The 19,678-nt window shown below is 55.4% G+C and overlaps 1 protein-coding gene and 1 non-coding gene across 2 annotated transcripts; one reads left to right on the top strand and one right to left on the bottom strand.

Moving 5' to 3' along the window:
• The first annotated feature begins 358 nt into the window (after positions 1-358).
• On the top strand, positions 359-16,881 carry Wdr5 (WD repeat domain 5). Its single transcript, XM_015505797.2, has 13 exons — positions 359-525; positions 1,141-1,249; positions 1,591-1,664; positions 1,975-2,064; positions 2,216-2,305; positions 2,456-2,539; positions 6,727-6,782; positions 10,108-10,154; positions 12,341-12,416; positions 13,064-13,097; positions 13,368-13,442; positions 14,078-14,165; positions 14,967-16,881. The coding sequence occupies exons 1-13, from the start codon at positions 445-447 to the stop codon at positions 15,065-15,067; spliced, it is 1,005 nt and encodes a 334-aa protein (XP_015361283.1). The 5' UTR covers positions 359-444; the 3' UTR covers positions 15,068-16,881.
• Positions 16,882-18,769: 1,888 nt separating this feature from the next.
• Positions 18,770-18,895, bottom strand: LOC125619741. Its single transcript, XR_007351316.1, has one exon. It is a non-coding gene; the product is annotated as a U6atac minor spliceosomal RNA (small nuclear RNA).
• Positions 18,896-19,678: the final 783 nt, after the last annotated feature.

Raw genomic sequence — 19,678 nt, 5'->3', positions numbered from 1 at the left:
CTGGAATCCCTTGTGTTTTGTTTGCATGCTTTGTGCTGCATTTCTGCAGATGCCTGGATAGCGTAATAGGAAGCCCTGCTGTGTGTCTTAGGATCACAGAAGGGGTGAGAGCAGGAATATCTTGGTTCCAACTGAGAAGTGGTGGCAGGAGTTAGGGTAATAGTTACATTCTCCAGTTTGGAACAGCTTCTTTCGCGGCAGGTCTCAGTATGGTCAGGTTTTTTGCTTTCTTATCCTTTCTCCTGGAAATTAATTGGGAGGGGTATAGTATGTAGATAGAACCCAGGGACTTGTGCATGCTAGTGAGCTACACACCCAGTCCTGGAAATTAATTTTCTAAAAAATGATTTGTTTTTAGGCCTCCATTAAAGGGTTTGCTTAGCAGATAGGCTATTCCCTTGTGACTCTCCACCAGAGGTTTCCTGCCACGTGGGCTTCAGAGCAATGGCCACGGAGGAGAAGAAGCCCGAGACAGAGGCTGCAAGAGCCCAGCCCACCCCCTCCTCATCCGCTACACAGAGCAAGGTGTGCTCCTGGGGCTCCTTGGGGCCTCTGGGAGGTTATTGCAAGCCAGTTGTCCAGCCTCCTCTACTCAGATAAGCTTCTTTGTGAGAAGCCACTTTTATTCATCGGCCACTTATTGTAATGACTGCCTACTGTGTGCCGTGTCAAGGATTCCCACATCTGTCACCTAGGGGGCAATGGTGGGGTGTTGGTTCTGATTGTAAATCTGTGGTACCCAGAAAACATTTCTGAGTAATCATCCCATCCAGTCCCATGTTCCGTCTGTTCTGCAGACCCCCTCCCCAGGCACAGGAAGCAGGGCCTTCAGACGCCCTCTGGGAGGCCTGGGCATGCTGGAGCTGTGTGGACTTGGTGGCCATGCCTAGTGTGGGGGACAGGGCAGGGCCCCAAGGGACCTCAGACAAGTATCTGGAATGGTGGAGTTACTATGCTGAGGGGGGACTACAGCAGAATCAGGGCTTTGACGGGGATGTAATGGGCTGAGACTTAGACCTGGTCAACGTGAAGGATGATGTTGGGTGGTTGGTGGGCGCTTGGTATCTCAATGTGGGAGTCCAGGCAGTGACCAGGCAGTATGGTTCCTTAGGCTCACTTTAGCTGCACTCTCTCCAACAGCCCACACCTGTTAAACCAAACTATGCTCTGAAATTCACCCTGGCCGGCCACACAAAAGCTGTGTCCTCCGTGAAGTTCAGCCCCAATGGAGAGTGGCTGGCAAGCTCATGTGCGTATCATGGAGCACCTCAGATAATGGGATGGGTGGTCTGAATCACAGATAAGAGTGGGGTGGGTGTGCTTCCCAGGGGCTTGTGGTAAATGGCGTGTCCCTTCTCTGAAACTGAAGAATCACTGCTTGTTGAAATTGTGCCAGTTACCTTCCTGCAGTGAAGGGGCAGAGTGGGGGGGGGGCTTGCCCCTTCTACTTGTGACTGTGCCTTCGGGTCCCTGAGTGATCTGAGCTGATTGGCAGGGGCTTAGGGTGTGGGACAGCCCAGGCTCTGGCCTTTGGGTAACGGGACAACTATATTCCTACCCTGAGCATCAGCTCCTTTTCATTTCTTTCAGCTGCTGATAAACTTATTAAAATTTGGGGAGCCTATGACGGGAAGTTTGAGAAGACCATCTCTGGTCACAAGCTGGTAGGTGTGGGGAGCAGGTGGCTCTGGTGCTCTTGGGAGGGAGGTGCAGCTTAGTGCCCTCAGTGTGTGATTGCCTGCTGCTTCTCTCCAGCCGTCCAGCTCCACAGGTGTGCACCTGCCTGTCTCTGAGGCCAGCAGAGCCACTTTCTCTGGGCTCCCTGCCATCTCCTCTGGGCCACGAGTGTGTCTTCCTGTGGCTAACACTGGCCAGAGGATTTCCCCAGGGGAATGATGAGTGTGGGGACTTTGGCCTTTTGCTAGCCAGTGGTGTTTTGTCCTAGAGGATGGTTACTGTGTTTTTCTCCTCAAGGGAATATCGGACGTAGCCTGGTCATCAGATTCCAATCTCCTCGTTTCTGCCTCTGATGATAAAACCTTGAAGATCTGGGATGTGAGCTCGGTGAGTGTCATTGGTCCTCTGTGGGCGGAGGTGGCTGAGGAGGGGTAGGGGCCAGGACAGGTGGAACGGGATGGCGGTTGCTCGCAGTCAGTGCTGGTGTCTGGGGAAACTGCCCCTGGGAGCCACGTGGTCTCATCCTGCTGTGTTGTAGGGCAAGTGTCTGAAAACGCTGAAGGGGCATAGTAACTACGTCTTCTGCTGCAACTTCAACCCACAGTCCAATCTCATCGTCTCAGGGTCTGTAAGTGCGCTGCTCTCTCCTCTGGGAGGCGCTGTGGGTGTGCTGTGTCCTGTGCCCATGTCCAGCATGGGACAGGCAGGTCTGGGTTCTGGGGCCTCTGTCATCACCCCTCCTTCCCATAGTCATTTCAGTCGCCTCTCTTGTCTTCAGTTTGATGAAAGTGTGAGGATATGGGACGTGAAGACGGGGAAGTGCCTGAAGACTCTGCCGGCTCATTCAGATCCAGTCTCAGCTGTAAGTCCCCTGATGGGTGCATGTGGCTTCATCTGGCATACTTCTGCTGGTGTGCAGCCTCTGGGGCTGAGAGACCTTTTAGGCCTGTGTGCTGTGGAGGAGAGGGAGTGGGTGCCTGTGGGGAGTACCCCAAGACCCCTTGAAGGCTGGGAGGCCAGTGGCCATGGCTTTCAGGGGGGTTTCCCCCAGAACTGACTCCCACAGGCTATGCCTGGAAGGGTGTAGGAGAAGAGGGAGCTCTGTGTCGGGCTGGGTGACCACAGTTAGGTGAGTTCTGTGTGCGGGGAGCTGATGGGTGGCGGGGCCTGCCCAGTCATGGAGAGAACTGTGGGGACCCCTGATGGCAAGGGCCATGGGGTCTGTGTCCTGCCATTGCACACGCACCATCCCAGTGTGCAGAACAAACGGACAGGAGTCATACTCTATAGAATGTAACAAACTGTTATTTAAGAGAGTGGCCCAAGCCGGTGGCACACGCTTGTAATCCCAGTGGCTCAGGAGGCTGAGGCAGGAGGATTGTGAGTTCAAGGCCAGCCTCAGCAAAAAAGCAAGGTGCTAAGCAACTCAGTGAGACCCTGTCTCTAAATAGAATACAAAATAGGACTGGTTTGTGTCTCAGTGGTTGAGTACCCCTGAGTTCAATCCCTGGTACCCTCACACCCAACAAAGAAAAAACACATTAAAAAAAAAAGAGTGGCCCAAGGCTGGGTGAAGCTCTGGCTGAGTGCTTCCTGGGCATTCATGAGACCCTAGGTTCCATCCCAGCACCCCACAGACAAGGTGCTCGAAGGTCTCTGTGTTAACAAGAGCCCCAGGTGGTTTTGTAGCCACACTGTGGATGGAAGGATTGCAGAAGGATCAGGCATGTGGTTTGTTTTAGCCAGCACGAGTGGCTCACTTTTCTTTTTCTTGGTGCTGAGAACTGAACCCAGGGCCTCACCAGTGCTAAACTAGCCACAGCCCCAATCATTTTTTTTAGTTTTCGTATTCTGGGACAGGGACTCACTGAATTACATAGGTTGGCCTCTCAAACTTGTGATCCTCCTACTGCAGCCTCCTGAGTAGCAGAGATTACAGGTTTGCATCTCTGTGCCTGATGGAGCTGTTCACTCTTTGAAGTCCTGGTGGTGTAGGATTTTAAGCATTTTTGGCCTTGGAAGGCTTTTGCCCAGCTAAGACCACATAGCAGACAGACAGGCGACTTGGCCCTTGCTGGCCCAGAGCCGCTGCTAGCGCATAGGGCACTCTGCTGTGAGAGGCATGCAGGCAGCAGTGTGCACAGGACTGGCTCAGCCTTGCTGCCAGCCCCTGCCCCCCAGCATCTGAGACCCCAGGTAGAACTGGTTTTCACATGGGCTTGTGAGTGAGCCAGGAAACAGTGTCCCCAAGGAAGCAGGGGCTTGGGAGCCTCCCAGCGGTGAGGGCTGTGGGGCTGTCCTCCATGGATTTCCTGCAAAGGTTGTGTGTGCACACTCAGTGGAAAGGCAGGCAGGTGAGGAGTCTCCTGAGCTCTGCCCTAGCTGGTGACAAGAGCTGGTGTCCTTGGTGCCTGGGCTTGTGTTTTGTGTGCGTCTTCAGCCTTCCTTGCTGCTGTTCTGTTTTTAGATGACAGTGGTGATGTCTGCTGCTTCATAAGGTCCCTTGGGTGTTCTGGTTGTGTATATCTGTGGGCCAACATGGAAGGCCACATACTTTGACGGATGCCTTTGGTGACCTTGTTTGTATCTATAGGAGTGCCCAGTTTGCACTGCGTTGGCACTTGTGGGACAGCTGAGCAGGCGTGTCTCGAGCTGGATGCTGGGCTGTGGGTGCTTGGCTGGCTTCTCTGCCCCCCTCCACCTTGTCCGCCCTGCTGCTCTGCTGAGCCTTGCCCACATGCCCACATGCCACACGCTGGTCTTTCTGTCCATTCCCCTGGGCGCTGCCTGGCTGTAGCCGTGTTTCCCCTGCTCAGAGGTCTTCCTGGCAGTTCATCTGAGGTGGCACTTGGTCCCCCTGTGAGCTCTGCCTCGCTGGTGTACCTCTTTCTCCCAGTCTGTGGTGTGGACTGTGTTACCTTGAACTGAATGTCTGTTGAGTGGAAAAGCCACGTTGAATGGGCCACTTTTGCCAGTAGGTAGGTAAGTGGAGCATGAACTGGACTTATGAGTTTGGGCCTGTGTTGGCTCGTTGCCATGGAGCAGAGTGCCCTCAACGAGAAAACGCTCAAAATCCTCAGGCTGTTTTGTGTGTTTAAGGCAAGGGCTGAGTGTGGGCAGATGGGTTGTAGTTAGTTGGGGAGAACTTTAGGGACAGTCCCCAGATGTTTGGTTAAGGACCTGGTGCTGCAGGAGCAGCTCCGTGTGGGCTGGTAGAAGCAGTGATGACTGTCAGGAAGCTCAGAGCTGCTCTGTCCAGGTGAGGCCACAGTCTCATGTGGTGTCAAGCAGGGGTAGTGCTGTGACTGCAAGGTACGGAGGCAGCACAGTGGAGAAGTGTCAACTACTTTTTCATGCTTTTTATTAGTCTACATGCTAAACAGCGTCTTAGGGTGAATGAGCCTACCAGTTTCACCTGTTCTGTGGACTGGAGCTGTGAGGGACCTCGCCACCACTGTGGCTTGTGGTGCCCCCATGGAGTCTAGCTGATGGGACTCAGCTAGGTGAGCCCCCTTGGCCAGCAGCAGTACCTCCTGAGTGTATTTGAAAGGCATGTTTTTGGGCCTGTCACAGCCCCGGAGTCAGGATTCAGCGATGGGTCCAGGTGCTGCCCTGTGTGGTAGCAGTCTCCCAGGAGCCCCTGCTGAATGTGGTCTTGGCTATGTCTGGAGACTTGGTTGTCACAGCCAGGTGCTGCAGGCCTCTGGTGGGTGAGGGACAAGACTGCGGCTACATGGGGCAGCTCCATGTCAGAGTCTGCTGAACTCTTCAGTGCCCAGATGGGGGAGCACACAGCCCAGCCCTGTCCCTGCATCATGGCACCCGGGGCTTCCCTGTGGCTTGACTTACAAAGGAAATGTGTCCCTCAAAGCATGGAGCAAGGCTTGTTCTGGGTTGTGTCTGCCCAGGTCTTCACTAAAAATGATTGAAACTTGTGCTTTCTTTCTCTTTTTTTGGTCCTGGGGATTGAATTCAAGCACTTAACCACTGAGCCCCATCCACAGCCCTGTTCTGTATTTTATTTAGTCACAGGGTCTCGCTGAGTTGCTTAGTGCCTCCTTTTGCTGAGACTGGTTCTAAACTCATGATCCTCCTGCCTCAGCTTCCTGAGCTGCTGGGACTGCAGGCGTGGCCACCGTGCCCAGCATTGTGGGACTTCAACTCCTGGCATTGTGGTTCCGTTTATTCCCACTAAGGCTTACTTGGAAAGGAGAATTTAAGAGCTGAAATGAGTCATTGAAGAGGAGGACTGTTGTCGGGTGCAGTGTCCTTTCTATTAAAGTGCTGTCCTGGGGTGTTGCTCCATGGTGGAACACTTGTATAGCAAGTGCAAGACCAGACCTTTAGTCCTAGTACCCCTCCAGGAGAAAAGGAAGGTAAATGACCTCATTCCCCTCTCTGGGGAGCAAGGCCGGACCTTTAGGACCTTTAGATGGAGTGAGCCGTTGGTCATTGGAGGTTGGCTTGGGCCAGTGGCATGCGCGGAACTCAACCTCTTCTGAGGCAGGTGTGGAACCACCTGGATCCCTTCTGTCCAGCTCAGAGCTCATGTGGGCTCTCCAGTTCCCGGCCTGGGATCAGCAGTCAGCTAGGTGTCTGGGGCTCAGCTTCTTGGTGGCTCTGGTGGGCAGGCACAGGTGTGTGAAGGAGAGGGACCGGAATTCCTGCCTTTTGCCTTTCCTCTCTGTTGAGTCAGGGAAGTTAGGTTCGGCCGTATTTGCCCTGTCAGGCTGTCCCCAGCAGGACAGATAGACAGGCCTGGAAGCCGCCCCTCTAGAGTCCTGTGGGCCTTTGTGGTTTGGCATGAATCCTGTGGGGTGGTCTGGCTTCGTGCTAGGGCTCAGTCCTCTGTCACTGACTCTGCTGGACAGGGCAGGTGGGGCATCGCTGAACTGGTTGCTCCTGATTGGCTGTGTATGTCTGGGTACCTAGGAGTGGTGAGGCCTGTGTCACCCTGTCGTGAGTCCTGGGTGGAGGGTGCTGGGGAGAGGAGTGGTGTGCGGATGACTTGGAATAATTTCTGTTTTCCTCCTGTTCTTTAATTCTTAGGTCCATTTTAATCGTGACGGATCCTTGATAGTTTCAAGTAGCTACGATGGTCTCTGGTGAGTGAGAGGATCTTGTTTCATGTAATCACCAAGTGCTCATTCAAGGCCTGCTCTTGAGCTTTCTGGCCCTGGGGTGCAGTTACAGAAAGAGACACATGTTCACCTTCCAGAAGCACATCCCAGTGGGCTGCAGTTTCAGTGCAGGTGTGGGAGGAGCTAGGGAGGGAGACCAGCCAGGACTGGTGGGGGAGCGGTGGCCAAGAGCTGCTAGTGTGTCCTGCATAGCTTGTGGAGAGGGGCTGACCTAGCTCGAGACGACTCTCTGGTGCCATTAACCTGGCAGGGGGTGTCCCAGCCAGGTCCCCTGGGTGTTATGCTGACCTGGAGGAGGTAGATGCTCAGGGTTGGAGGAGATGGGAAGACCCCTGGGGCAGGTAAGAGCCCAGGCGGGAAGCCTCCGATGAGTCCTGGCTGGGGACCTGGCCTGAGTGGTGGGGGAAGGAGGGACCACTGATGCTGGCAGAACTTGGCAGTGGGAAGTGAGGGAGGAGTGCTAGCAGAGCGTCCACCTGTAGCACAGAGGGACAAAGAGCAGGCCTGGCCATGTCGGTGGGAAGGCGTGAACCACACAGGGGAGCAGGGTCTGTAAGCATGTGGCAGAACCAGCAGCAGGGCCAGTGAGAAAGAGCCCAGAAACGCGGCCGCCGGAGCATGGTGATAAAATCCAGAAATGGGAGGAGAATATGACTGGTTTTCTTTTTTAACCCGTGTTGGCAATCTAAGCCAGGGTGCTCTACCACTGAGCCCTGTCCTCAGCCCTTCTTATTTTTTGAGACAGAATCTCAAAAAGTTCCCCAGGCCAGTCTTGAACTTATGATCCTCCTGCTTCAGCCTCCTAAGTTGCTGGAATTTCAGGCATGCACCACCACATCCAGTACGACTTAAAAATCTTTTGATGTTTATGTTTTTAAAATTTTTATGTTTTGTGGTGCTGGTGATTGAATTCAGGCCTCGTGTATGCTAGGCAAGCACTCTGCCACTGGGTCATACCACAGGCCCGTGAGTGCTTTTAATGTATCCTGTAACTCATAGGAGGAGGACTTGGGACTTGGCAGATCTGGTGGACACCCTTAACTGCAGTTTGCTGTGCATAGACATATTGTGTGCTGCAAAGAGGAAATGGGTATTTTCTCTTTTTTTGGTACCATGGATTGAACCCAGGGGGCTTAACCACTGAGCCACATCCCCAGCTTTTTTTTTTTCACTTAGAGATGGGTTCTTACTAAGTTGCTCAGGGACTTGCTAAGTTGCTGAGGCTGGTCTCAAACTTTGTGATCCTCCTGCCTCAGCCTTCTGAGTCACTGGGATTATAGGTGTGGCCGCTGTGCCAGGCTAAGATGTATTTGTTAAGGCCAAAAAAGCAAAAATGAGCAAGACTTAAAATACAAAGGGAGATCACAAGTTCAGGGAGGGTGGGCTGTACAGGTTGGTGAGCCTTGCTTTTGGAACCGGTGAGGAATCTGGAGCTAGGTGGTCCATTACCACTGAAGAGCTGGAGAACGTGGTTGAAGATCTAAAGTAAAGGTGTCCTTGGTCCTCATGATTTTATACCTGAGTTCAATAAATAACACACTTTTAAGTTTATCTAAACTTTCCCACACTAGAAAGAGGAGCTCCCTGATCTAATCCATCTTTGGGGCCTTGCATACCCTTCCTGCCCAGAGCTGGAGGGCTGTTCCCTCATGAGCACTGATGCCAGAATGCCAAGGACAACCAGCAGGCTGAATCTGAGCATGCCCCACATGGTGCCCTACACCTACCCGGCCAGGGGACTCAGGGTGATGATGGAGGGGGTGGCAGACACCCGAGAGCTGGCTCCCCAACACTGAAGGCGCCAGCCTCCTTGTCATTACCAGTAGAGACAGGTGCCTGAGCAGATCTGGCAGACCTCCTTGTGGACACCTGTAGTGGGAGACGCCACTGTGGTCATTTGTGGAATCTGGAAAACCCTGTAGTGTGTGGTGACAGGTAAACCCCTTGCCTGAGCCAGGAGCAAAGTGCGCCTGGCCGTCCCCCTCACTTGGCACCCTCAGCTCTTCTAGTTAGTGTGACAGGAGAACAGTTGGGTGAGGTTAGATGGGGCTCTGTGTCCTCATAGATATTTACGTGTCCTTAAAATTTGAAATTAAGCACTGCTAAGGTGCTTTGCCCACGTTTACCCATTTACCCCTTTTTGAGGGTCCTTCCTTGGTTCTTGTCATCCCCACTTTGTGCTTGGGAAACTGAGGCTGGCATAACACTTGCCAGTTGTCCCTCCGCTGGCCAGTGACAGGCAGGACCCAGGCTTCACAGCTGGGCTGTGAGCCCCAGCCCTGCTGCCACGATCTGTGCTGTACACTGGGCCAGGGGCTGTTCTCCTGTCTGCTGGGAGTCACCAGCTAGAAGATGGGGTGCTCTGGTGTGAGAGCAGCAAAGCATGGAGCTGTTCAGGAGTGTGCTTATCAGAGACCAGGACCTCAGAGAACGGGCATCTGATGGAGGACACATGTCTGGTGCAGGGTGGGACTGGCAGCACTGCCCTGAGCCTCTGCAGTGTGAAGCGGTTGCTTAGAGAGTCCCCCCAAGTTCTTGCTGCGGCTAGGTAAAGGGGTGAGGCTGCAGGGCAGGAGGGCTGCTGCCAGCTCAGTGGGTTCTTGGAGCTGAGGTGGCCTCCTAAGCACACAGGTGGTCTTGTTTGGGGATCCCAGTGCTGTGGGGTCCCTCCTATGGCTGGGGAGAAGAGGCCATATTAGAGTAGCCTGGGGCGTTGTCGCCTTGGGGTACAAGGAGTATGGCCGAGCCTGGGGACTGGGGGACTTACATTGGGAGATGACCTGTCCACGTGTTATGGTTAGCAAGTTCCCACGTTCAGCCAGCACCCCCACCCGGCATCTCTGGAAGTGTGGGTGCTGAGACAATGCACGATGGGGCATGCTTCCAGTGTGCATGTTGGCAGAGGTCACAGGAACCCTGAGACGGGCGTGACGTCAGAGCCTGGCATGACTCCTGTTTTGCTGTTACTGAACTAACGGGGTCACCAGGAAATGGCACCAGCCTCCTTCTTACAAGGGTCTGTCCTGCCCTTCCTGCCTGTGTGTTGGGGGTCTGTGGAGTCTAGACCTGCCGGTGAGCCCTGCAGCGCACCTTCAGCCTTGGCTGCCTCCTGCAGAAGAGCCTAGCCCAGTCCCTGGGCCGTGGAGGCCTCCTGTGCTCACTGGCGTGGTGCCCGGTCAGTGTCTAGAACATAGGAGAACAGCTGCCCAGGTTGTGAGTGCAGTGGGGCTGGTACCAGAGCCAGTGGTGGCAGCTGGCCTTCTCATATGGTTTTGTTCTTGCTTTGAAGCCGCATCTGGGACACCGCCTCGGGCCAGTGCCTGAAGACACTCATTGGTGAGTGTGCCATAGGGGTGGGGCTGGGTGGGGCTGGGCCTGCAGCTCTTCATCTTCACTGTTGTCCATCTCCTACTAGCATCTACTTCCTGTCGAGCTCTCTTGTTCCTTTTGTGAAACTTGCTGCTGTCTTCTCTCAGGCCAGTCTGGGGCCCCCTGGCCTGTGTTGTCTGGTCTTGCTCAGGGCTGCTCCGCTGTGTCCTCAAGTACCTGTGCCCTGCTCCTGGCTGCTGCCTCTCTGGGGAAGTGTGCTCTCCTGTTTGGGTGCTGCTGAAGCCTGAGGGCTTCTTGGGGATGAGGGAAGGGGAGGACCTGGCATGTCGGGGTGGGGCAGGTGGAAGCCTGTGGCTGGAAGGGTGTTCCCAGGAAGTTTGGTGTTCAGGGCCCAGTCTCTGCAGGCCTGGAGAATTGCAACTTCAGCTTAGGATGCAGAAGGGACAGCGGTGAGGAAGCTGGGTGGTGGTCACCCCACAGGCCTCCCCTCAGTGTGTCCACCTGGGAAGCTGTCTTCAGGCTAGTCATGGTCCTGAAGCTCTTGGTGGGGCCCCATGAGTGGGGGACAGTGGCCTTTATGCCTTCCTGCTCTGGGAGCCTATCTTCTTACCACCCACAGCAGACTCATGTCCGTGTCTGTCAGTTTGTCTCCTGGTGCATGCCCAGCTCTGCTGCCAGGACCCGTCCTGGTGCACAGAGACCAGGGAGGTGCTACGCATGCATATCTGCGTGCTCCTGCTACCACACTGTTGTCCTCACAGTGAGCTGCCCTCAGGTGTATCTGCCTGTCACAGAGCAGGTACTGTAGGCAGAGAGAAGTCAAGTAACTGTTCTGAAGCCACACAGCAAGTGTAGCCATTGCTCTGTCTCTGGGGGATTGGTTTGAAGACCTCCCATGAATACCAGACTCCTCAGGAGCTTGGTCCCCTGTGTAAAAAGGCGTGGCTAGAGTAGGGCCCGCACACATCCTCATCTCTAGATTGCTCCTATGTGCAGTGGAAACAGTGGTCACATGGAGGCGGACCTGCAGCGCGGGGCTCCACGCTGACCAGAGTGCAAGGCTGGCAGGTGCCCGGAGCAGGGTCTCTGTGCGCTGAGCCCCCTCGTCCACGGGGACCAGACAGTGCTAGTCTCACAGCAAATTCAAGTCTCGCCTTTGAGATTTTCTGGAATATTTTTGTTTTTTGTAGTAGTTTTGACCTGTGGCTGATTAAGCTGTGGGACGTGGACTGCAAGTGGCAGGGCCAGGACTTGGGCCAGGACTTGGGCCTGGCGTTGACTAGAAGAAGGCCTGAGAGACAGGGCAGGGTGGGGGCGGAAGTGGTGGGGTGGCCGTCTCTCCTCGGCCTAGTGAGCTAGATTGCTGGGGCCCAAGTGGCCAGGCAGCTGGTGTGTCCGGTGTCCTGCTGGTTAAAGTGGCTTGGGTTTAAGCACCGGACGCCATTTGCACTGGTGAGCCAGCGGGCCAAGCTTCACACTGCCTCGTGTGCCTTTTCAGTGTGGGTGACCAGCCCCAGCAAGCGGAGGCCCTGGCAGACCCCTGGTGGTAATGCCGTGTGCTCGGGGCACGGGGCATGGGGACCCTGGCAGGCTGGACAGCCCCTTCCCAGGAGCACCTCCCCTCCTTACCCGGGAAAGGGTAGACGCTCTGGTCCCCCTGGGAGAATGTGCATCCTAGCGTCCCTGAAGTGGACCTCGACGTGTCCTCAGCGGAGACGGGTGGCCCTGCCTTTGCAGGCCCTGCGTTGAGCTTTAAAATCAGGGCATGAGGAGCAGAGCTGGGGGTCACAGAGGCTGGGCCCTGAGCCACACCAGAGGAAGGCATCGCCATGGCTCCAGCCCAGCTTCCCCTGAGGAGGTCTCCCAGCCTGACCTCCTCAGGGACTGGTGAACCTCAGTCTGTGTGGGGCAGCCAATGCCTGTCCCCCAACTGAGGAGGGCCCTCAGGCACTTTGTTCCTCAAGTCCTGGCATCTGAGGGCCCTTGGGTCCAGGACTCCGCCTCGAGAACACACTACAAGGCCGCCCTGGGATGGGGAATGGGTGCTGGTGGTTCTTCAGGGGCTCCCAAGGGTGGTGGTGCTGCACTGGTGGCAGCAGCCTCACATGGTTGTCACACTTGGTGACGGGGAGCAGCCGTTGGGCAGACTGTCCTGCTCTGTGTGTGAGTGGGCTTGCCTGTTTTTGGCACAGATGATGATAACCCCCCGGTGTCCTTTGTGAAGTTCTCTCCAAATGGCAAATACATCCTGGCTGCCACTCTGGACAAGTAAGTGCTTGATTTGTGTCAGGGGCAGGGTGTCTCCCACCAGCGTGGAGCTCTGAAGGCTCCAGACCTAGTGTTGTCCACACCTAGTGCTTGGCGTGGTCCAGACCTAGTGTGTCTGGGCTGTAGCTGGTCTAGCTTGTGCCTGGAGCTGCAGGCGGGGCAGGCGCTCTGCCCCTGAGCTGCTCCTCCGCTCCTGAGTACCTGCTTTACCCAGACTGGATAGAGGTCTCCCCTGCGTGCAGACTGGATAGAGGTCTCCCCTGCGTGCATGCTTGGCATGGCCCACGTGGCTGGGTGTTTTCCATGGTCTGCACCCTCCCTGGGCTCAGGGTGAATCTCACTACCCTGGGTTTGGTCTGTGGGATCTGGAACTGAGGACTTGCCCTACCTTTTGGGGACTGGCAGCTGCAGGAGGGGCTACAGCCCCCAGAAACTGAAGTCTGGCTGTGAGCTGCTCATGTGGGGGGTTCTCCTGCTGGCTCCAGCGTGCCATCAGGTTGCTGGACTTGGTAGACCTGAGTCCCCCTGGTCTGGGCGCCCTTCCCTGGTGGGCTGGGCTTCTGATCCCAGCGGCCTCGTGCCTGGTGCTGGTGGTCTCCGGTTGTGGTGGCGTGGCGGCAGCTCCTCACCCCTCTCTTGTCTTACAGCACACTGAAGCTCTGGGACTACAGCAAGGGCAAGGTGAGCTCCGGCCCGGGGTTGTTGGCGGTAGTGCGGCAGTCTGGGAAGCTGAAGCAGAAGGGGCTGCGGGGCCCACAGACCTGGGGTTTCTTGCCGCCAGCCTGCAGGTTGAAGCTTAGACTGTGGTTGGACCCGGGGTTGGGCTGTGTGGGTTCTGTGTATTTAGAATACTTTCCAGAGTCAAGTTCAGCCAGCAGACTGTGCTTGGATCTGAGCGTTCTCCAGAATGCAGGGACCTGGGCTCTGACCCTGCTGCATCTGCCTTTTCAGTGCCTGAAGACGTACACTGGGCACAAGAATGAGAAGTACTGCATTTTTGCCAATTTTTCTGTGACTGGTGGGAAGGTGAGTCCCCTTTGAGCAGCCTGCCACCCTTCTCCTCTCTTCCTGTTGCCACCCCACAGGTGGCTCATGTCCTTCAAGTTTTCCTGAGCCCACAAGGTGTGTGTGTGTTCTAACAGGGTCGGGTCACAGCTGTGCAGTGCAGGGGCACCTCCTCCCCTGCTGCTGGGCCCACCTCACTCCTGGGGCCAGCCTCCCTGAGGGGCCGAGCTGTCACTGGCCAGCATTGTCTTCTGGAGTTGGGATGCTACGACTGTGGCTTGTGTTAAGCCCTCTGTCCTCTCCCAGGCCTGTCCTCCCGGCCTGGACTCTGGTGTCAAGCTCTGACTCTGTCCAGTACCTAAGAGTAGATGGTGACTCTGGGCGGAGTGTGAACCACAGCAGAGCCCAAGGGTGGTGGCTGAAGGGAGCAGTTCACACCCTGGAGGCCCTCGGGGGATTGAGCTCTTGAGTCTCAGCTCAGGCTGGGGTGAGGGGTCAGGGCGACTGGCAGTCCTGCTGGAGACGGGGAGCTTTGTGTTTTGGGTTGAGCATAGCAGCCACGGGAAGGACGGCGCCCAGGTATGTAGCTGGAAGTTCAGCTGTTCCCATGCTGAGCTCTGGCCTGTCTTCTCTTGTCCCCGGCTGTGGTGACTCAGTGGATCGTGTCTGGCTCTGAAGATAACCTGGTGTACATTTGGAACTTGCAGACGAAGGAGATTGTCCAGAAGCTGCAGGGGCACACAGGTGGGCCCCCTGTGGGGTGACTGCCTAGGGGCGGGAGGCGTGCTCTGGGGATGAAGTCCCTGCTTCCTGCTCCTCTTTCCAGGCCTGCCGCCAGGTGTGTAGCGCTGGGCCCCAGAGCTGGTCAGTTCTGGCTTGTGGTTCCTGGTTCATGCCTAGGGCTCTTGGCCTCACCTGCCCTCCTTTTGCCAGATGTCCATTGGCTCTGTGACTCCCCAGGTGGCTGAGGTGTGCGATGGTCCCCTGGTGGCAAGCTGCATTTTCTAGAGGCTCCAGCCTCTTTGAGGAGGCGCTTCCCACCTCCAGCAGTGTGCTGAGCAGGCGCCTTGCGTCCTTGGCTCTGAGGGGGTGGCTCCTGTGCATTCCCAGTGCCCTCCGCTGTCCCCTAGCTGCCCTTGTCCCTGCTCTTCCCCTTGGGTCCTGGGAGCAGGGTGTGGCGCTCCTTTGGAAGACTGAGGGGTGCTACGCTTTCTCCCTGAGGTGGCAGTCTTGGGGCTCGGTTTACGTAAGGCTGCAGACACCCGACAGTGCCAGCCTGCTGTGCCAGCTCCTTGGTGCCCACGTCCCTGCCTGGTGTGCAGTTGCCTTAAGGTGGCCGAGCATCCTGGTGGGGCTTGGGCTCCGTTCCGTGGTGGGGGGAGGCACAGTGGTCACCTTGAGAGAAGAGTGACCCCTGCTGCTAGCAGCACTTCCAGCACTTGTCCTGGAACCCTTCCTGGGTGGTCACTGGCTGGGCAGGGTGTGGCCTTGTTCTCCGAGGCCAGCAGGGCAGTGAGGCTGGCCTTGACCCCTTTCTGTTTGCAGACGTTGTGATCTCCACGGCTTGTCACCCGACAGAGAACATCATCGCCTCAGCTGCGCTAGAAAATGACAAGACCATTAAACTGTGGAAGAGTGACTGCTAAGTGCCCTGGTGCTACAGGGGCTGTCGGGACGTTGACCCTGATGGGCAAGAAATGTGGCAGAGGGGCCCAATTCAGGCCTGAGGTAGCTGAGGGGAAGTGCACGCCACCAGAAGGTTCTAGAGGTTGCTGTGACACTTCTGCCAACTCTGCCCTGTCTGGGAGGAGATCCCAGTCTGTTGTGCTCAGAAAGGCAACCAGATTTTTAATTTTTTATTACAAGAGTGAAGTTCAATTTATCATGGGTTGTGTTTTTTCCAGTAATTGTTCTGTACATTTTTGATATTTTACTACCCGGTTGGAGCGCTGTGAACAGTCCCCTCCTGGGGCCCTGGGCCACTTCCCCGGCCCCTCCCACCCTCGCCTGCCGCGTGGTGTCCTCACGCGGCAGCTCTGCCTGCCTGCCTGCCTGTCCGTTGACCCCTGCCTGTTGTAGTTCCCGGCGCGTTTCCAAGTCTTCCTGGAAGGTGCAGCGCTGTAAGGTTGCCCGTGTGAAGTCCTGTGTTTTGGGAGTTGGAGGCTGGTGGCCTGGCAGCTTGGTGGCTGCAGACAGTTTCCCCTTCGTGCACAGCACTCACACAGCTGCACACGAGCTGTAATAAAAGGTGGGATTTTATATGCACTTGTCCACGGCGTTCTGATGTGAAGCTCGTCCCCTGGAGGAGGGCAGGAGGTTGGAAGGGGCTCTGTCCCAGCCCCTGCCGTTGCCTCCTGTCTGAAGGCCAGTGGGAGGGGTCGCTCTCCATTGTCAAGGAGGGAAGCCCTGGAGTGGCCTGTGTGGCAGGAGGCGCCTGAGCGGCTGTAAACAGGTTGGGCTCAGGCCAATTTGTGCAGGAGGGAGGAGGGCAGGTGTTGCCTGTTCCCTTATTGATGGCCTGAGGACCAGCAGGTTGGCTGCCCCTGAAGGCATGACCTCCTTCCTTCTTGGTGGCTTCTGCTGCGGGCTCCTCAGGGATGCTGGGTGCTGCCCGTGGGCCTGCCCCTTCCAGTCCCCACCCCATCTGGAGCCTCTGCAGCAATCTGGCAGGTCTGGGAGGTGGCAGCTGAGCTCAGAACCTCAACTGCAGTTTGTCACAGCTGCTGCCTCACTGTGCTCCTGGGGAGCCTGGCCCCGAGCAGGATGGATGCAGGGGTTCCAACCCAGGTCTGCTGGGTGAGACCTTGTTGGTGAGGACACGGTGGAAGGCTTGTCCCCTCACCTGTGTGCCCTGACTACAGAAATGCGTGGAGCTGGTGCTGTTGTGCTTGGGAAGCCTGCCAGGTTTGGGTCTGCAGATGCCTCAGCTAGGACAGGCCGGCTCCCCTGTTAGGGCCCCAGGTGGACAGGCCTGGGAGAGGGAGTTGGGGCTTTCCTGGAGGGGCAGTGGGGTCAGTCAGCTGTCCCTAGCCAGGCTCATGGGGATCCTCCAGTGGCTAAACAGGGTGAGGTAAAAATCCTATAAGGAAGCTTCCTGCAGTTTCTGTCTCCTCCTCCTGGAAAGATGTAAGCACGTGGGTTATCTGTTCACGAAGCCCACTGCTGCAGGAAGAGGTGGCTTCTAACGCCGGTTGCAGTCCTGTACTGCCACTTGCTTGACCGTCACCAGAGGGTCCCACTGGCCTCATGGCTGTGCTGCTGCGGCTCCCCTGGCACTTCCTGAGGGGCGCCTGCCCACCCTGCCTTCTGAGGGTACAGCCCCCTCCTGGGAGGAGGAGGAGCTTGCTATGCTCAACGCTGTATTCTTGAATATAGTTTATTTTTTCTACAGTTGAATTCTGTTGTAGATTTATGTAAAAATACACCTCTTTTTGGAAATAAAGATTTTCATGTCTTGTAACTTTGTCCCATAAGAATTTCTTTTTTAAATAGCACAGATGTATTTCTCACTTCCTTTGACAAGGAGCTGGTTGAAGTCCTTCAAGGGTGCAACATCACGATCCCTGTGTCCAGGGCTTAGTGGGAAGCTGGTTTTGGAATTTGGCCATAACTCACACTGTCCTGGGGCTTGAGTGGCCTTTCCCAGGCAGGTATGTCCTTGGTGCACACAGGACATCCCTCACCTGAGCTGAGTGCAGCCTTTCCTCGGGCACTGCCACCTTCCATCCTGCGGGAGCTTGTGTGGGTGAGGGGAGGTGGTGTGCCTGCTCCTCCTGCAACACAGGAAGGGCACCAGTCTTAGTGTACTGTTTCCACTCGGCCTTTCTGCTGTCACTCCTCTGCTAGCCCCTTCTGTAATTAGGGTTCCAAAACGTGGGTGCCTCCAGCCACAGTGAACATCAAAGGCCATTTATAGATTTGGGGTTGTCTACAGGATCCCCATGAAATAGATTGATTTTATTTTTGAATTTCAACTTAAAGTTTTAAATTAGGCACTCTCTGAAATTGCGTGTGTTAAAGGTAGAGATGTGTAGGGACACGTTCTGGTGTCCAGACAGTGGGGAACAGCGCCCGGCTGGGTGTAGGTACTGTGGCTCTCCATCTTTTGGGTGAGCTGAATCTGGATCATCTTATTCTGCTCACACAGGCTAGTGAAGGTGTTGCCACCATGTGAAGAACTAGCTGATTTAGAAAACAGCTTGTGCTCACTTCAGTCCCAGAAATGCCATTTAAACAGCCAGCAAAAAGCCGGGAACATAGCTCAGTTGGTAGAGTGCTTGCCTTGCATGCACAAGGCTCTGGGTTCAATCCCCAGCACCCCACCCACACACTTAAAAAAAAAAAAAAAGCTTTGATGGTGGCCTTCAGAGGTGTGAGGTTTAGAAGTCCTCCCAGTGGGGCATTGTGGCCCCAACTGTACACCCAGTGATTGGAGGCTGAGGCAGGAGGATTGCAAGTTGGAGGGCAGCGGCCGCAATATAGTAAAAACTAAACTGAAAAGGGCTGGAATGTAGTTCTGTGGTAAAGCACACTGGGGTTAAGTCCTCAGTAACAAAACAAATCTCAACAAGTGGGTCCAGCAAGCACCAGGGGTGCACAAAATGGCCTAAATTTCTAACTCACAATGTAGTTAAGATGAGGAGGGTGACGGTCCTTGACATTGGCCCTCAGACTGATCAGTGTCTCCCAGTGTGCTTTGCATGGTTTTAAAAAATAACCTATTATTGTGGAAGTTAGATATTTGTGTTAATTATTGACATTAAGAGTGCAAAGCTGGGGGCTGGGATTGTGGCTCAGTGGTGGAGAGCTAGCCTGCAGGTGTGAGGCCCTGGGTTCGATCCAAAAAAAAAGAAAAAAGGTAAATACCTTTGTGTCCAACTATAACTTAAAAAAAAGGCGGGGGGTGGGGGGAAGATGATAAATAACTCAAATTTCTACCATTGCTAACAATTTGGGATGTCTTAAATGTAGTCACTATTACAGAAGCTTTCAGACAGAGCAGTGGAGAGAGGGAGGCCTGGTGTGGTGGCGCGTGCCTGAGGCCAACTGATCAACTTAACCAGATCCTGTCTCCCCTGCCAAAATCACGCAGCCCTCATGTCCCGTCCTCTGCTGCTGTTCCCTGGAGGTCAGAGTTTGTCCTGTGAGCGTGACTATCCCTACACTGTCCCACCCTAGAACGTCAGGATCTGACGCTCTGACTCTCAGTTGTCCTGTGCTTTAACGCACTTGCGGACACTCCTGGACCCGCCCGCGACACGCAGGCACGGTACCAGGTGCCTTTCCATCCCGGACCACGGGGGGCGGGGGGGGGGGTGAGAAGAAAAAGAAAAAGGAAAAAAAAAAAAAAAAAACGATGGTTAGATGCCACGAAGTAGGTGGCAATGCCTTAACCGTATGCGTGTTGTCAGGCCCGAGGGCCTCTTCCATCCTTGTCAAGGGGAGTGCTAACCTTCTCTCCTTTCATACAACACATTTGGACTTGCGGGAGGTGGCTATTTAAGGACCACTTTCCTGCACACCTTTTGATAATGGTGACTTTCTGTTCGCTATCAGTAGCAGCCACAGGTGGTCACAACTCTTTGACTATTGAGTCACCACTACTACATTTGATCGCCTTTATTAATTTGAATAAGGGAGCAGATTTTTTTTCCTATGCTTTAATGAATTCATAAATCCAGCCAATCAGGATAAGGGGAACACCGGAAGTCACGAGTGTCTTTCTAAGAAGCCTACTCCCCCGGAAACAAAACAGGGCGGGCGCGCACTTCCTACGGATGGGTACACGTCTCGCGGACGGCGGGAAGAGGAACCGAATCGTCTGCGGAAGTGGAAATGGCGGGTAACGAATCAGAGGACGAGGATCGGAGATTCCCCGCATCAGACTTCCGGACGCGGCCCACGCGCGGAACTGTGGGTGCTGCGCCTGCTCTGCGCTTCCGCTCAGGTCCGCGCCTGCGCCATGCCGCTCCGCCTTTGGCTGAGGGTTCGAATCCCAGAGCTCGCGCCGCCTCTGGCTCGCCCGTTCTCTTCCGGGCCGGGATGCCGGTGCGGCGCTGCAGACCGGCATCCGGCTGTCGTTCCTGCGCCAGGCGCTCAAGCTCAGTTCTTTTCTGAAAAAAAGCCAGTGAGCTCAAACGGCCAGGCGGCGCCAGCCTCATCGTCACACCACGACGGTGTGTCCACGCGTGCGCTCGTGTCCGCACGCGCATCCCCGCAGGCCGTGTGCACACACTCACTCCCGCCTGTCTCTTATA

The sequence above is a fragment of the Marmota marmota genome, unplaced genomic scaffold (assembly GCF_001458135.2).
Source record: "Marmota marmota marmota unplaced genomic scaffold, marMar, whole genome shotgun sequence".
Lineage (NCBI taxonomy): Eukaryota > Metazoa > Chordata > Mammalia > Rodentia > Sciuridae > Marmota > Marmota marmota.
This window is presented reverse-complemented; position numbering and strand designations above follow the sequence as displayed.

Coding starts and splice junctions, on each gene's coding strand:
- Wdr5 (XM_015505797.2), top strand. CDS start 445: ATGGCCACGGAGGAGAAGAAGCCCGAGACAGAGGCTGCAAGAGCCCAG. Junction 13,443..14,077: donor TTTCTGTGACTGGTGGGAAG/GTGAGTCCCCTT, acceptor GTGGTGACTCAG/TGGATCGTGTCTGGCTCTGA. Junction 14,166..14,966: donor GAAGCTGCAGGGGCACACAG/GTGGGCCCCCTG, acceptor TTCTGTTTGCAG/ACGTTGTGATCTCCACGGCT.